Source organism: Palaemon carinicauda, chromosome 13, assembly GCF_036898095.1.
Source record: "Palaemon carinicauda isolate YSFRI2023 chromosome 13, ASM3689809v2, whole genome shotgun sequence".
NCBI lineage: Eukaryota > Metazoa > Arthropoda > Malacostraca > Decapoda > Palaemonidae > Palaemon > Palaemon carinicauda.
The window spans coordinates 21,770,687-21,790,686 of NC_090737.1; the positions used below are offsets into that span (position 1 = coordinate 21,770,687).

General features: G+C 34.0%; 1 protein-coding gene across 1 annotated transcript in view; it reads right to left on the bottom strand.

Annotated features, from left to right (window-relative positions):
• The window catches only part of LOC137651462 (T-box transcription factor TBX3-like), a gene marked incomplete at its 3' end in the record, with an annotated part of 396,907 nt that extends 378,675 nt beyond the window's left edge, over positions 1 to 18,232 (bottom strand). Inside the window, exon 1 of the mRNA XM_068384687.1 lies at positions 16,666 to 18,232. Within this exon, the coding sequence (XP_068240788.1) occupies positions 16,666 to 17,114 (449 nt within the window). The remainder of the gene's footprint in view (positions 1 to 16,665) is intronic.
• Between the last annotated feature and the right edge of the window lie 1,768 nt (positions 18,233 to 20,000).

A 20,000-nucleotide genomic window follows, 5' to 3' on the forward strand; every position in this document is an offset into this window, starting at 1 on the left:
CTTGAAAAAAAAAATGCCTGACGTTTGACCAAAAAAAAAAAAAAATATCAACCCCAAAAGTAATCACGACTTGCGGAAATGCAGGTCGATTAGCCTGCAGCTATTAGAAGGACGGTTAAACCCATGTATATATTACAAAATAACAGAGACGAGAGAGAGAGGAAAAAAAAAGGAAAATACATATATCCTAATCCGAGCATTAGTTTTTATGCTAATGAGATGAGCGACACTTCCCACATTATAGCTGTGGGTTGTGAATGTAGCGCCTCTGGTGGCGAACGACGCAAACCGCAACATTACCATCTAACCAACACCTCTCGCATAGGCGCTACTGCTTGGGAAAAATAGGGGGAGGGGGGGAAGGGGGAAAAGGGGGGGATTAGGGTAAATGAAGGGAGAAGTGATAGAGAAGGGTTGCAAATTATAGGTTAAGGGGGTAGATAGGAGAAACGAAGACGAGAGCATATTTATAAACAACCCCTACCCCATTTTCCTTCTCATAATCGCATTCTGTGCAGTGAAAATGTTCATTCCATGCGCTGCGACTCGCACCACATTCCACAATTATACATTAAGTACCTCATAAATCACGCTTATGAATGTATGATGATTCCCTCCCTCGCACCACCCTCCTTCTTCGACACACCTTCCTTTCCTTCTGCTTCTCCTTCAGGATACCGCAAACTCTTGGAGGGAAAAAAAAATATGTCCAAGGTCACTCTTCGCCACAATGAATTCTTCTAAATGTGGAGGACAGAGAACAAGAAGTTGTGCAGTTAAGGATAGTGTATGATTACACCGTAGAAGGCAGAAATCAGAAGAAATTAATCAAGGCAATAATACAGTACTATTGCAATCTACTCTGCGTAATAAAGAGCAAGTGTTTGGCTATATATATATATATATATATATATATATATATATATATATATATATATATATATATATATATATATACACACACACACACACACATATATATATATATATATATATATATATATATATATATATATATATATATAAAAACGCACACAAATATATGTTATATATAAACACACACACAACACACACATATAGGGGGAGAGGGAGGGAGTATTCATACCCTGGTGAGATGATGGTGCGTGTGCGTGCATATCTAAATATCTAGGTGTCATTTTTGATGGGTCACTTACAATAGTAACACCAATAATCATCAATTCATACAGTGGCGTAGCTGCAAAATTCATAACATTAAACTTCTCAAGAATCAATTAATATAATATTAAGTCTGTTGACATCGATTTCTGATCACGAATTAATGACAGAAAAAGACACCAAATGTAAATAATCTAATTTATTGCACTACTGTTAATAACAATTTAAATAATAATAAGGGGAAAATCCCCGTCATGTTTTGTAAAAATGTACTTAAAAATAAAAAATGAAAATTAGTTATATTCTCCTTTCCACCTGTTTTTCTATTTTTTTCTATAATAATAATAATAATAATAATAATAATAATAATAATTTAATATCAGCTATTGGAACCCGCATGGAGAATTTATCATTATTATAATTTCACATACAATTCTGAAAATCCCAACTAGATTATTAAAACATCAGTACAAACTGTTGTCCAATAAGTTTTATGACATGATCGAAATGTTCCTAATTTATTTTGCATGTAACATCATAGCTCTCTCTCTCTCTCTCTCTCTCTCTCTCTCTCTCTCTCTCTCTCCTGGAGACTCGTTCTTCGATCCAGGTGACCAAGATCCTACCCAAATATAATGACGGAACACTAAAAAGTGATAATCATAATTACCTTAATGGTTCATTATCAGCAATGCGTAATAAAAAGAGGACTTATTTAAGGATGGGGATACGATAGCAGGATTCAGCGGCAAGTTTTGGAGGGCGGAAGTTATCAACCACCTGATTAGCATATGTCGACGTCAGACACGCTCCTTGCCCACATACAAACATACATATATACATACACAGTCTATACAGAAGTCACCCAATAAGACTCACGCCCATGGGAGAGCGATGCACCTGCCTGCTTGTGAAGGTTATGTACGAGATATGGGTGGCCTTGACGCCCACGTGGAATGTGTTTTATAGCTTCTTAGGGGACCAAGTTATGAAGATGGTCACTGATATAAAACATTATTATTATTACTATTATTAATAGCCATAAGCCCAAAGGGGTCCGAAAAAATAGTCCAGTGAGGAAAGGAAATAAGGAAATTAATAAACTTCAAGAGAACTAATGAACAATTAAAATAAAATAAATTAAGAACAGTAACAACATTTCATATATAAACTAGAAAAGAAAAAACTTGCCGCCCGAGTGCGCTGTGATTCACACAGTTCCTAGGAGACCAAACAAGTAGCATCTCACTGGTTTAAACTAAATTAATAAAAGCTTTTCAACTGCTAAAACCGAAAAAAGTAAAACATTAAATTAAATTACACCAGCCAGATTCATTGGTATTCTTATCTGACATCAAAAACTGGGAGTCACGCCCCTTCTGGATAGGCCTACAAGCGAACCAAACACCACTTCGGGGAAAAAGGGAAAATACAAGTCTAACCGAATATAACTTCATCCAAGGTAATATGATATTTGGAATATTTTCTTTCTCTCGGGTAACAAAACTACGCATGTTTATATTATTATAATTATAATTATTATTATTTGCTAAGCTACTATACCAGTAGGAAAAGCAGAATACTATAAGCCCGAGGGCTCCAACATGGAAAATAGCCCAGTGAGGAAAGGATATTAGATATTACCTTCAAGGAAAGAAAGTCAAACTATTGAACTTCAACTGTTACCAAACACCTGAGCCGTAAATACTCAAGAACTACATTTTTGTTTTCCTCTGAATAATCAAGAACTATATTATTTATTGTCACGTACACATGATCAGCAACCGAACCCCCGTCTCCATACAAACTAGGACCAGGGAGGGACAGGCAATGGCTGCTGATAACTCAGCAGGTAGACCTAGAACTATATTTTTTATTCCCTCTGATTAACTAAGAGCTATTTCATTTATCATTTAGATACACAATTAGTTTAAAGGAAAGTACAATGTATAAGATATATTTTGCTAGATTTAGTCCATGTCAACCTTGAAAGCGCTTATCATATGCAGTTACCAATTAAAACAAATATTCTTATATGCATAATCAATGTCGCCATGCACTTACATCTTCAATAAAACCATCAATAGCTTTACGAAAATCTGCGATCTAGAACAAACGTCTATTAATATTCAATATCACTATTTCATTTACCATTACTGGACACGATGTTTCAACACCTGTCAAACCATTAAAAACCCAATATACATTAAACATAAAAAAGCTATCGGATACATTTACTGCTTGAATTTAAAAAAGGTGAATGAGAAAATTATAATTCAATCACCAGATTATGCGTAATTAAAAGTCTATAAAACCATTATCGCATTTTATGACACCACATGTTCCTACAGCAATACCTAGCTCTCGATACCCCTTTTTAAGACAGGACATTTGGTGTAATGTAAAATGTATGTCCTAGTTTTGCAGATCTATAAATTTGGAAAAGAAATATCCTTTAGGACAAACCTCTGAATTAGAGTTCATCTGTTATTAACAAATTAGGAATTACTTGGCAGGTATTATTATTATTATTATTATTATCATTATTACTTGTTAAGCTACAACCCTAGTTGGAAAAGGTAGAGACTAATTTCTAGTTTGAACGCAAAATCAAGGGCTTTACAATTTAACTATACCATAGGAAATAGTACAAATAGCTTAAAACGTGTGAAAGACATCTAATCTTATCGACTCTTATAAAATGCCGACGTAAAAATGAAATGATATATATATATATATATATATATATATATATATATATATATATATATATAGAGAGAGAGAGAGAGAGAGAGAGAGAGAGAGAGAGAGAGAGAGAGAGAACCAGCCTATGGGCGAGCTGTCGGAACCTTTGTGAAGATACGCTGGATAAAGTAGCAGTTTCATCCCACTGAGGTTTGTAATTAGAGCTCCCCTATGATTGCTTTGGGAATAGAGTGGGGGTGAGGGGACGAGGAGAAGGGGGCTAATCTAAGATCTCACACTCACCCCCCCCCCACCTTTTTCACCATTTTACACTTTATCCTCGAATCACTCCCCCAACCCACTTTGATTCCTTGCTACCCCGATTTTCCTACCCTTTCAACTTGTCCACCACTTAAAAGCCCATTCCAATATCCTGATTGTTACCCGATTTCTATGGTTCCTAATACGGCGTCTGTAACTAAGCAATTGGAGTAAATTTTATAATTTCCCTTTCTGTCTTTAAATCAATTGTCATTTATATCTTACTTGATTCTAAAATATTTCTTTCCCCGATTTCATTGATTTTAATGAACACTTATTATTATAACATTATTTGTTCCTTTTTTATTTCAAGTTTTCCCATTCTTAGACGATTTTTTCTTGATTTTGTCTCTTCTAATATTTCATTACCACTGTTTGCACTATTTTGTTTACCGGGCCATGTAATTATGTTAAAAACTAGGTTTTAAGACAAAATGTAATTCTAATATGATCTACATCTAGAAAAAAAAAGCATTACGGAAGCACCAGTACCAGTAAATTATTCATAAAAAGGCGAATACAATTTTTTTTTTTTTTTTTGCAAATTATGAACATTTTCGAAAGTACCAGATGAAAAACAGAACCAAAGAACCAAAGGCTATATGTAGTATTGTGACGTGCATCTTACACACACACACACACACACATATATATATATATATATATATATAAAATATAAAACAAATGTCATTAGCCGCACAAGTTTTGAAAATAACCGCCAATTTTATTAAAATTTCAGACATTCCGCATTAATTGAAAGATCTAATAACACTAAATCAACAAATATAGTTAAATAAACCAAACCGACAAAAATATAATAAAAAAATAAATAAAAATAACTTTCAAAGACATTCCACATTAATTAAAATATCTAATAACATTAAATCAACAAAATATCAATGGCAAAACCATAAGAAAAATAAAATAGAATGTGAAGTTTGTCACAGAACCATTGTGTCTGCCGGAAAAGAAAGAAAGAAACAAAAAAAAAAAAAACCAGAAATTACTTGAGTCAGCAGAATATCTGACGTCAATATGAAGACGGTAAAAATAATGCCTTATGCTCATAGCTTTTTTTTTACGTATATTTATCAACTGTAACTTTTGAATCAAATATCATAACTGAAATATTCTTAAAATCATTCTTGAAACAAATTGTCTTCAAATTAAAATAAAATAAAAAAAAATCTCTAAACAATTAATGTAATGAAAATTTTAAAAAATAACATCACTTGACAGAGAGAGAGAGAGAGAGAGAGAGAGAGAGAGAGAGGGCGTGCCAAGAGGCCAAAATACAGAAGGTGGAAGTGTGTGGCACCTTGCCTTTAACTTCTCCTCCCCTCATCTCGTTAGCCCCGCCCACAGTGCCTTATCGTACACACACTAGTGCTCTTTTCAGCATTTTTTCTTAACCTGGTTGAAGTATAATACTGTCAATGTGTATATGTGTGTATGTGCGTTCTCGTATTTGTATGCGCACTAGTGCATCCTATGCCACCCCCCCCCCCCCTTGAACGATGGGTCTCCTTTGTTATCTACTGGGATATATAGATGTTTATGATGTTTAGCATTATGTCAGTTTTGCGGGAAACAGCATGGAGCATCTACATGCTATCGGTGGCTTGTTCATGTATAATTTTGGTTTAAATTCTCTCTCATTCAAATGTTTAGGCACATGTACAAGAATTAAGTAAGTCGTTCATGATATTTCAACCATTATTAAACTCCCATGGTCCTTTCTTAATCATTATTTGCATAAATTCAATTTAAATTCGCTCGCATTCAAATGTCTGGGCACGTGAATTAAGTCGTTCATGATACTTCGAACCTTTCTTCATCATTATTGCAATGAAAGAGAAAGAATAAATTATCAATAAACAAATATATAAAAAAAAACGATGATGAAAACACATACATTACATACATTCGGAGACACATAAAGAAAAGGGCATTGAGGGAAATGTCAACAAGACTCCTTGACCAACGAGACTCCGCTTCCCATACCCCTCAACCCCTTCTTCGCCTTTCTATCAAACACTGAAGCTTTGGTCACATTTTTACAGAATATCTTTCCTTAGAGGGTGACAATGACGCTCGGCAAAAGCCATAAAGAAGGGAGAGGGAGAGGAGAAGCAGGGGGGGGGAGAGAGAGAGAGAGAGAGAGAGAGAGAGTGGGGGAGAGAAAAAAAAAGTTAAGAGTCAACTTGGGGGTCGTCGACCCCCCACATTTGGCTCTTCTTGCCCTTCACGGAATCAGCGACACCCTCCACAGTCCATTCTCTCTTTTCTTCCTCATCTCTCTCTCTCTCTCTCTCTCTCTCTCTCTCGTCCTCGTCTGTGTCCCCCATTTTAACCACTCCTTATCTTTATCTGTCCTTCTCCCCCATCACCAGCCCCCTATCTAAACCCCCCACCATCATCTTTGTTCCAAAATCTGGTTCCCATTAGCAACTGTATCTTTTTTTTACTATTTACTCATAGACGCTTGTTTACTTTGCCAACACGTAGAGGCGTAGGAAAAGGGCTGGTGGCAAACACGGAGGCATGTCTTCGTTATGTCTCACCCAATTCAGACTCTGATTGATAGGGCAGAACAGTCTCGGAGGTTTCCATTTGCGAGAACCTCTTACTCAAAGTCTTACTCCCTCTTTCCTTCCTTCCTCCCTTCTCATCTTCTTCTTTACTCTTTTTAAGTTTTCTCTTCGTTGCACACAAGTTAGACACACTCCATGCGGATGGATATATATATATATATATATATACATACTGGGTGTATATATTTAATTATGTATACATAAGTATATACGTGCGGATATATATACATATAAATATATATATATATATATATAATATATATATATATATATATATATAGAGAGAGAGAGAGAGAGAGAGAGAGAGAGAGAGAGGAGCTTGTGTATTTCACTCTTTATTCCGCGACTTTGCGTTTACGTGAAAGCAACGAATAATAACAAACTATAGGATAAATTCTCACGTAGCGGGGTCCACAACAGAATTAATGACGTATGTTAAAAACATGAAGAATATTATTCGAAAGATATTTTTTAAGAGTACCGTTCAGCAAAAAAAAAAAAAAAAAAATCATCAATCATATGGTAGAACAATATGCTTCCGATTAAAGTTCCTCATTTTAAAGTTTCAATTCCAAAAACAATGTTTTCGATCGGTTTTTAAGTTTGTTTTATATTATAGCAATGGTCAAATACTGATATGTTATATATATATATATATATATATTATATATATACAATATATGTATTACATATATATATATATATATATATGTGTGTGTGTGTGTGTGTTTATCGGTATACATTTTTTTTTTATAAAAGGTAAGCATTTCTACTAGACGAATATCTTAACCTTGATGCCTAAGAAAACTACTTTTATCATTCCGAACAATATAGTAATGTATATTTATTCGTCCAAAATCAAAGGTAATATCAATACTTGTAGTAATTTTTTTTTATTTATCAACTTTATACACATAACTACCGGTCTTTTAATTCTTGAACGTTATTTAAAATGGCAAAATCATTTTGAGAATTGAGAAATTAAGGCGGCGATATTAGAATTTCTATTAAGCAAAAGGAAGTATTTAAATTATATCTATCTGAGAAAATTATTTCCTAGAGCGTCTAAAATAGAAATCAATATATGTATTATCTGCATTTGAAAAAAAAAATTATATATCATATATTATACATATACATATATATATATATATATATATATATATATATATATTATATACATATATATATATATATATATATATATATATATATATATATATATATATATATATATATACACACACACACAACATTCAAAGCAATATTTACAAATCTGAAGGTAGCATTAAATATCTACTAAAATGAGGACAATATCTCCTTAACATTATCCATGTAGTTAAATAAATTATTACCTTTAATCTCAGTAGCGCTCAAGATCATGTAAGTTAAGTTAAATATCTCATAGCGAAAAAAAAAATATTTTTAACATCAACCATCTTGATGACGTAAGACCGCAATATTTGTGAATGACCAATAAACTTTGTAATAAAAACAAATATATATTTTGAAAGCGTGTGTGTTCTACCTTCGCTAAAAGAAATATATTTTGAAAGCGTGTAAATTCTACCTTCGCTAAAAGAAATATATTTTGAAAGCGTGTAAATTCTACCTTCGCTAAAAGAAATATATTTTGAAAGCGTGTAAATTCTACCTTCGCTAATAAAAAGAAATATATTTTGAAAGCGTGTAAGTTCTTCCTTTCATACGCAAATATCACTTTTTTAAATTTATTCTTCCCAAGTAGGCCCTACTGCATTTGTGAATTCAGAACCCAGAGATCAAAAAAACAAAACAAATGAAGAATTAAATATTATTACAGTTTATGTAATATCACTGCACTTGTCTTAAACATGTCCCTATGCTACAATACATGCTACCTAATTGGCGCAATATTAGAATTACCTTTGACAGACAATATATCACAATTAGATACATATTAATGCTAAATTTATTTAAAGACATCAATTACTATGATCTTCTCAATATCTTTATTTACCATTCAATGAATAACCAACCATATATCACCAAGAAATGGCAAAAGGAAGTAGAAATAATGAATAAATATGAATAACTAATATACAGTATATGATTAGCATATGATCGAGATATCAGTTAATATTGCATAAAAAAGTACACATAATCCACATCTTTTCTACAAGAATCCAAACAGTGAGAAAAGGAAAAGGAAAAACTAAAATGATTCTCCAGAAAGGATCGTAATTTCATATCAATGAGATAAAAATAAAGGAAATTTTTTGAGGTATTATGTATTAAGGAATCTGTATTATCTAGTCTGCGAATAGGAGGAATATATTTCTGATAGCATTTCTTAACTCTTCAAACTTGAGTAACTGTGAATAAACTATATAAATACATATGAGCTACACACAAACAATATATATATATATATATATATATACATATATGATGTATATGTACAGTATATATACAGATATATATATATATATATATATATATATATTCTAAGAGATGCATTATTAGTAAAGTCGCAACATTCATAAATATTTTTTTCTAAATTGTATTGTCGGGTAAACGTCTGATAAGGTTTAATTTATCAAATATTGCAAGAACTTTTAAATGATTTTCGCAATAGGATACCAAATCAATAAAAAATTCTTCTTTACATAAATGAATATGTATTAGTATATGCATCATATATATTATTATTATCATTACTAGCCAAGCTACAACCCTAGTTGGAAAAGCAAGATGCTATAAGCCCAAGGGCTCCAATAGGAAATAATAGCTCAGTGAGGAAAGGAAATAAGGAAATAAATAAATAAGAACAAATTAACAATAAATCATTCTAAAAACAGTAACAACGTCAAAATAGATATGTCATATATAAACTATTAACAACGTCAAAAACAGATATGTCATATATAAACTATAAAGACTATATATATATATATATATATATATATATATATACATATAAAACGACAAATCTAATATTGCTTCAAGAAGTTAGAAAAAATATTTTAGACTAGAATATAAATGTAAATCTACTGTATATACTGTGTTCCATCCCAGAAGCATTAACAAATAATGTAAATTTTCTCTAATAAATGTGATGATGATGAACGATTAAGACACAACTCTAAAATTCTTGAAATATTGAGTAGCACATGAGGGATGAAATGTCCGCTATTATATATATATATATATATATATGTGTGTGTGATATATATATATATATATATATATATATATATATATAGCTACACGTACCCTTTAATATAGAATTCGCTCAAAATAATTATCATTAAAGTTATTTCCTTATGGGGCTGAGATCCATTGTCAGAGCAAATTTGAAAAAAATTATAAAAAACTCACGCGTATATATATATATATATATATATATATATATATATATATATATATATATATATATATATATATATATATAAAACGTTTTACCTCTATCAACATCACCAAAAGCAAATATCATAATACCGTAGTTAAATTATTTAAAAAAAATAGTATAAAATCAGAATATACTGTAAAATATCATCTGGTATCGTACCCGATTTTTTTTACATTTATCATTCCTAGATTCGGAATATAACGTACAAGTAGAATTTTTGACTGACAACTAGATTCTGCCTAATTCTAAAGCATATGAATGTCGGAAATAGACCAGTGCAATTCAACGTCCTTTGACTTAATAAACTCACAATTTAGTAGCAAAACTATAAAATGAATATTATAAAACATAAAGTCGGAAAACAAAAGCCAGCAGATCAAATACTGTTATTGCGTATTTGTTATGGAATATTGTTTTATATTAAATATTTCATGCGATGGAATTATATAGAATATATATATTGTGACGCCTTTCGTGGTCGTAGTAATTTCAAATTTAACAAATACAAGTGAAACATTATAGGCTTGATGACTCGACTATAATCTTATATAGGCCTACATTAAAGATTGGTTAGTAACAAGCGATGAACTTGAACGAAAACATAAACGAAAATAAATGATTGAACAACAGCCTCAGAACTCTTGGCGATGTTGGTCTGTGAAGTGAATTGAAATTTATGAAGCACTGCGTTTGTTCTACAAATGTTTGAGAATTAAAAATACAACAGACCTTTGGAAACATTTGTTATGGACGAATATATGGTAGTTTTAAATCTACACAGTAGGGTATATCAGTTAATGAAATCCCAATGTTGAATATAGATACAGCATTATATACACATACACAGCTATATATATATATATATATATATATATATATATATATATATGCCATGATTGAAATAAATGTTAAATATACAACCAGTATATATATAAATATATATACATATACACACGGACACACACACACACACACACATATATATATATATATATATATATATATATATATATATATATATATATATATGTGTGTGTGTGTACTTCATCCCTCAGCGCAAAAAGTAATTTCTCCTTAAGTAAAAATTCGAAAAATACACACACACACAAATATGCTGCATCAAATACTCTAACATAGACAATAAAACTTATTAAAAAAAATTTTTTCATTGCCCTTTTCCTATGAAAATCCGCGACAGAAATAACAAAAGCGTAAAAAAAAAGAAGAAAGTTTTGCTTCGTGAAAAGTTCTAAATGTCATTATGTAAATTGTTGCGGAAACAAGATATTCGAAACGACATCTCAATTTCCATGTTGGTACCAAACGACGACTTCATTATATCACTATAACGCCTCTCACCATCATCATCATCATCACCTTTGCACTTATTATGATAAAGCCTTCGGGGGGAATAGAAGGGAGGAAGGGGGGGGGGGGGTTCCCTTGCAACGCTGAAGGCGACGTCACAGGAGTGATTGGCAGCGTTACTATCAATCAACTGTCGCCTGACTGTGATTTCTCTTACAAGTCTATGCGTCGATAGATGACTTTAGGACAAATCAGGGGAATTATGCATTAGATGGAAACTCTGTTGACGCGTTGTAACAGCCACCCTTATAAGGATGTAAAGACATTATATATAAAATTATGCATTATTTTAGATTATAAAATTACTTTAAAGAAATATATTCAAAACGAAAATTATTGCGTTTGTACATCTACAGCAATATGATAACCTAAAGCTATGCATCATGACTATATATATATATATATATATATATATATATATATATATATAATATAAAACAACTTCAACGCAAGTTTGTACATCTACAGCAATATCATAACCTAAAGCTATACGAGACATTGCAAGGGAACACGGAATAACATAAAGACTTCCAATAAGGTAAGGGAAAATGAAATTAGCATTGATATTTCGTGCGTGTATGCATACAAATAATATGCATTATTTACAATCTAAACATGTGTTTATTCACATAACTGTATGGAAAAGCTCATCAGTAAGCATTGAAATGTATGCGAGTATAAATACGCGTGCACTCGAACGCACGTATCTGCAAAAAGACCACAAGAGAAGTAAATTAAGACGGTAGAGAGAGAGAGAGAGAGAGAGAGAGAGAGAGAGAGAGAGAGAGAGAGAGAAGCATGTTGCAGGGGCGAACGGGGTTAGAGTAGTGTGTGTGTATGTATGTATGTGCGCGCTTAGTGGTCTAGAGCGAGATTGCAATAATGCCTCGACCAGCTTGCGCAGGTCTCTCTCTCTCTTTCTCTCCCTCGCTACCATCACACATCGACTACACTCCTCCCCGCTACCTGCCGCTAGCGCGCCGCTAATATTGTATTTTCTCCGATATAACGGTTATTACGAGCCGTACAAAATTCGAAAAATGCTGAACACATGATTATTTGGAAGAGGAAGATCTTATTTATATTTCGAGAGCGTTTGAAAACCGAGAAAAATTTGTTTAAGGTTTACATTTAACCTATTTATCTTGCGAAGTGCGATGTTGCTTGTCAAAACAATATTATTAACGGCTTTATAATAGCTTGATTATTGCATTTCTCTCTCTTATCAGATATATATATATATATATATATATATATATATATATATATATATATATATATATATATATATATATATATCTCTATATATATCTAAATATATATATATATATATATATATATATATTATATATATATATATTATATATATATATATATATATAAAGAGCTACATGTATACATATACTGTATAAATATGATAAATAGTATATCAGTAATAAACTTGAATATGCAACAAAATGTCCAATCTACATAAACCATGTAAACAAGATTAATGAGAAATTATTTTAGTCCCGAAAACAACGGAAATACTATTTCAATCCTCATAAAAGAATTACTAACATAAATCACGATATTGACGTGGTATAATATAAACATTGCTCTTAGTTTAATAAATAAATATTATTATGGCTAAATTTACTAACATGTTATTTTGTACTAATTGTTACATTTTTACGCAATAAAAATTAACACTTATTTCATTTAGTCTGTAACATCCGGAAAAGTTAATACACACCCTTTATATGTATATGTATATGTGTATATATATATATATATATATATATATGTGTAAATATATATTAATTACAGTATATATATATATACATATATATAATATACTATATATATAACATACAGTGCTGTATATATACACAAATATATATATATATATATATATACATATATATAATTTATTTGTGCAAATAATATGACATGTACACTTAATTCCCCTTAATTCAAAACAGAAATTAAATTTACAAGAACATAAAATCATGGTTTCATATCACACTTTGGAAATGAATCGTTAAATACAGCTAGAATTTACAAAATAACGGAGACTAACCACTGATTAAAAATATATATACGTCTAAAAAAACAACAATAATCAATAACAGCATCAATTGGATCCCATGAAAATGTTAAAAGTTACATTGATACTTCTTCGTCTGCCATTTAAAATGCAAGTAATCATGCAGTCACTATCTTTATCTAAATAACGGACATAAGCTTGTTTTCGACTACTTCACTACATCATGTATATAATATATATATATATATATATATATATATATATATATATATATATATATATATATATATATATATATATATATATATATGTATAATATATATATATACACACATATATATATATAACACACACATATATACATATATATATATACATAGTATATATATATAAATAGATATATATATGTGTATATATATATATATATATATATATATATATATATATATATATATATATATATATATATATATATATATATACAAATTCATGGTTCATTAATTCCAAAATCATCGCTATCTTTCGTCTGTTAATTAGAAATTGTTCTAGTATTAAGTATCACTTAATTCCCTTTAGTCGGAGCAACTCCGATCATCGTAAATATAAAAATGATTATGATTCAGCTAAGTTTATTACAGTATTTTGGCATGGCAGAAAATTGGCGACAGGTTCAGGTTGTGTGCAAGATTAAATTTATTTCAATTTTTCTTGATCAGTATACCAAAAATTATATTCTTTGAAAATTTGAAAAACCGGTTTTAAAACCTATAAAAATATCTACCCATAAATACAATATATCACGATGAAAGTATTAAATGACCACTAAGACCAAGAAAGCCATAAAAACTGGGCTAAATTAGATAAATCAACAAATAAAAAATTAAAGGAATTAGATACACAGAAATTTATATACCAAATGAGTCACTTCTTTGAAAGGCGAGAGAAATTCAAATAAATATTAACAAATTCATCCGAATATCAACGGTAGGATTTGGAGACCTGAGAAGTATGGAAAAGCTTACAGGAAAGATATCGTTGATTCTTGATCACTAAACTTACAAAATTCTTAATAGGCAAATTAGCCTTGGTCCCTTTCATCATATTTTCATCTGCGAAATGGATAAGAATTCGCAGGCAAAACACGCATACGGAAAGCGACAACGCTAGACGTAGTACCCATGTGTACATAAAAACCAAATAGAATACCCACTTAGCTACTGGTACACTAAGGGGAACCCACAGCGGTTAGAACCTCCGCTCCGTAACTGCTGTCCCTCTATCCCGCAACCCTCGATAAGATGACTTCAACATTGCACATTGTCAGCGCAACTGTACTGGTCCTACTATGGTAATTCGACCTTTTCCGAGAAACGGATAATATTAACGAACATCTATCACGAACCTCTTGGGCGGTCTAAAAGCAAAAAGAGATGGATCCAGCAGGCGATGTAAGACAGCCTTCTGGTGTTGGTCCCCAAAAGCTCTCTACCAGCTGCGCCCATCACCGCCGGCGTTAGACCGCAGAGATCATAACCTTTTTGCATTTATTTCATAAAAGAGAACAGAGGATGGTCATGCTAATTCCTACCCCCTGAAGCTACGTTGATGCCCTTCTACGGCGGTGTTCCTAGGGGCATGAGAGATTTTTACAAGCAACTAAATGAGAGTAACTACGAAAGCTAAGCTTACAAGGAACATGAATCAGCATCGTGCTTTTTTCCACACTAACATCGAACTAAGCACACATAAAAGTCTCGTATACACTCAGATCGCTTGGTACTAGACGTAACATCCCGCAAATTTGACCGCTCTTTCGCCGTCTCACGTTATATCTCCCATCGCACGATTTTAAAAATACACAAGTTAACTTGGGTATAACATATCATTTTTCCGGTGTAATACAGAAGACCCTGAACACAGCATTTATCCCCTATGCCCAGAAGCACATACCCATCCCATCCCACTAAGGATTCCTTCCCAAGTCTCACTATTTCCATCCCTTCTCTATGTGTGAGAGAGAGAGAGAGAGAGAGAGAGAGAGAGAGAGAGAGAGAGAGAGAGAGAGAGAGAGAGAGAGAGAGAGTCTTTCTCCAAAGCTCTATTAGGGTACTTGATAGCATCACTTCGGTGTCGGGACTTATCTCCGGAGCGGTAAGCAAACTGATAAATAAACATGGACCTCGCTCCTGGGCTAACACACTGCCAATCTCTCCGCCTGCCCAAACTGCCCTCTAACTACTTAATTGCTATGTAAACTCTGTTGCAACCGATCGTTACTGCATAGTAATGAGAGGCAGTTTTTACGGTCTCACCAATGGCTATTTCTCTAGTGTTCCATATGAGGGGATCTGTTCTAACTAAACCCTTTAGGAACAAGAGTGCAATCAGCTGAAGTTAGAGGATATCAAAGCCTTTGTAGTGAAATGAAATTAATGAATCACAGGCAAAAACGAAATATGTTATTTATAAATTAGTCTTTGAAATACTAGTCACTTATATACAAGGAGAGGTGAAACAAAATATTTGTTTATAAATATTCAGGCTGGCAACATTTAAACAGCAAAAACCAAACATTTCTGTCCAGTAGGGTAATGTGATCCATAAACAAGGAAATGTTCTACCGAATAATAATCCTACAAAAAACTGATTTAATTATCATTCCTAATTATTCCTGGGTGTTTTCTACAAGCAACTCATTATTCGAGACATATTGTATCTATGATAAGATCTCTCTTTTCACACTTAAAAATTGCTCTGTTAATGAAGAGCCTGACCCAAAGGACCACAATCTCTGTTCCCATCTTTACCTCTGAAGACACTTTCCTGTTCTTGGTAAATTATGTATTGAATTTGAGCAAAACATTGAATCTATTACTTTAAGAATATCCAAAGCAAATTGTCAAAAATAAAGTGCAAGATATGATTAAAAAGTGAACATATATTTCATATAAATTTGAGATGGGTCATTTAATCTAAATAATGAGTTTTTAAAAAATTACGTTTAGTTTTCCATATATGAAAATAAAGCTAGAAGTAAATTAAATTAAAATGTAAAATTTTACGTTATATGATAATCTTTATATTTTCGAGAAACAAAAAATAATCTCAGAATGACTAAATCAACATCACATGATTCCTACCTGCCGGATTTCGTGATGACCATTTCGGTGCCTAGTTTATGAAACTTCTCCCACAGGTCTTTGCACTCTAGGGTGACCTTTGGGTCGTCCACAACGCCGTCTTCCTCCGGCACCAGCGACCTGAGCGGTCGCATGTGGGATTGCGAGAGGACATCCTCGGCGGTGGTGAACGGGTGGCCCAAATGACCTGGGAATTTCGGGAGAAAACTGTAAGGATTTGGTGATCCCGCCGCTGCCGCTGCCGCAGCGGCGGCAGGCAGCCCCAGCGACGGTAGATACGACGGCGATTGCGTTAGGAGCGAATTGACACTAAAGTCCGTGGGTCTTTGAAGAAGGAACGGGTGGTATGCCATACTGCCGCCCACGCCCACGGGGGTTAGAGGTGGTGGCGAGTTGAGCGGGGAGTTCAAGTGTTGGCTAAACTCCTGTTGCGAATTGTCGAATCGCATGAGGGCAGCTGATGAGGAGTGGGGGAGGAGGAGGCAAGACGACACACTCTCACTCTCTCTCACTCACACGCACTCTGGAACACCATCACCGCCACCACCACCCACGCATCACGCCCACACTTTCCACCCACACCCGAATATACAGATCTGAGAGGTTGCGAGCGAGAAGAGACCTCCAGACCGAAGGGACTCCCAAATTTCAACTTTTTCTTTCACACAGCTCCAACAAATCGACGTCGAGGCTACGATCTTCTCCCTCCTTCGGGTTTTCCCTTTCCAATCACAACAAACCAAAAATAAATTCACGGCAGCTCAAACTTTGTGTTGAAATACAAACTCAAAAGAAAAAACTATCCCCAAAAATCATCTTTCGAAATCACACCAGTATTTCTTATAAAAAAAAAATTTTCTTTCGTATATGATTGAGCTTCACACTAAGATTACTCTCCTCACAGCCTCCGCATTGCACTATAGAAACAGAACTAGTTGTATTTTAGAGACGAGCGCTTTTTCAGCTTTTAGAATGGTGTAAAAGAGGTGTAGGAGGCAAGGCGTGGTGACTGACACTTAGGACGTATAGGCCCTCGGCCTTCCTATCGCGCGTTCGCACCTACACTGGCGACCACCAAGTCATGGTCGCCACACCAGCCCCCGACACCCGCCAACAATACTGATTGGTCCGTCAACACCCGTTCGGCCAATCACAGAGCTCGGGAGGCGGGGCGTCCGCGTCCCACGTCACACCTTCAGGCTTGCCGATTGTGATCAACTTCACACGCACATGACCACATTAAAAAAAGAAAACGAAAAAAAGGAAATCTCCACTAGTCTGCTGTCTACCGATATCGACATTCGACAGGAACGGTATCCAAGTCCGTTGCTTTCTGTAGAACCTATTTTCTTACACAGAAGAATAAGTGGAATGTTTATATTCCCCTAAAAACTACAGACGGCAGCAGAGATTTCGAGGCACCGAAGTGAATTAATCCGCGGGCGTTAGAAGTCCCGCCTCGTGGTGCGAGTGAGGGCTGGGTTTCTCAGCAGTTATCAATATGTACTAGAAATTAACAAACATCTTATTTCACTTGTCCATCCCTTGCATTTCTATTCCGTCATTTCACTCCTGCTGAGCGTTATCCTTAAAATTCTCTCTTCCCTTGTCTGTGAATTCGCCTCCGAATAGAAGGGTTAAAAAAATCACAACAAAACAGGGATGGAAGTGTAGGGTGGGCGCGCGGCTTGGACAGCTTGAAGACCATATGGGCGGGGCTTATGACGCGGCCACTGCCTACATCCGCGCCGACACCTCCCACCGCCACCACTCCAACACATGCCGTATAAAAAAAATTATATTTATTTAAAATAATCCTATCTATAATGTGTCTTTCAATGCTTGGTCATGGCAAAATTCTTTAATTGGTTTTTGCAAATAGCCAGGCAAACTATATGCAAATATAGCAGGATTCTTAATCGCAATATACTGACATGTAAGGTGGCAAGTGTTCTAGGTACTTCTCAGGGGTGTCGCGGTGCCTTCTCGAGTGTCCTCTCGGCGACCAGCTCAGCAAATGACGAAGCGGGCCACTCTGGGAGCATAAGCATAAGCTGTGTTTACACGCAGCCACTCAGCGAGCATACTGGCACACCCTCGCATCGGCACCATTGGGAGAGAAAGAGAGGGAGGGAGAGAGAGAGAGAGATAGCGATGGGTTTTAAGGAATATACGAAAGGGGTTTGTGTCGACGTTTGTGGTACCTGTGGTTTCATTTGTGGATGTGTGGGTAAAGAATACGCCGCCCCTTTGGGTCTAACTAAATTAAGAGACGTCAACCCTAGACTTGAAAATCCACACAATAAAGTGGTATTGAGGTAAGCTCCGAACGGAAGGGGCCTAGATGGAAGGGCCAGCTAACTCTTTTCCAACCTACAGGAGAGAGTGGCCAAGAGGTTCGCTTCTAGCGTAATTTTAACAAAACATGAGAGCCCGCAGACTTTTAAAGCGTCCAGGTAGGTCCAGTGCTACGCTAGAACATAGCAGACGACGAAAGAGTGGTTTACCCTTAGAGCTCTAACCCCTCTTCCGGGCCCCGTAAGCATAATCCCCCCCATCCATTCAATTACTCAAATCCTGTTACTGTAACCCGTAATACCTCCCCAGTGATCTATCAATAATCATCCCCGGAGAGGAGGACGCTATTTAGGCTCAATCCTCCTCCTTCAGCGTTTTACGAAGGAACGGGTGATTTGTGAAGTGTGTAGATTCACCCTAGACGGAAGGAATGCTTTTATCGGGTGACCATCTTCCAGGCTCGGTGACCATTTGTCTGTAATGACCGTCTACCATTACACCATTATATCGGATACTAACGACGTCGATCATTAATCCAGGAGAGAGAGAGAGAGAGAGAGAGAGAGAGAGAGGGAGAGAGAGAATTTACATATAAATGGTTGTTTTACCCAGATGTATCGCCATCAACATAATTTGCATTTTTTTTTTCACTTAAATGTTACCATAATTAAGCAGGAGTTTATTTGACAATATTATTACCATTGTTATTAGTATAAATATTGCTATTTATCTCAAGCCTAATTATTACATGATATTATCGCAACTGTACCATATATATATATATATATATATATATATATATATATATATATATATATATATATATATATATATATATATATTGAAACTACTGCTACAAAACTGCATTTTAACACTTTCACACTGCAACAACATACAAGATCAAATTTTCACCAGTTTGAAATTACCAGTTGCTAGTGTTATAATAATAATAATAATAATAATAATAATAATAATAATAATAATAATAATAATAATTTAAAGGTCTTAAAATGAATAAGAAGTCCACAATATAACAG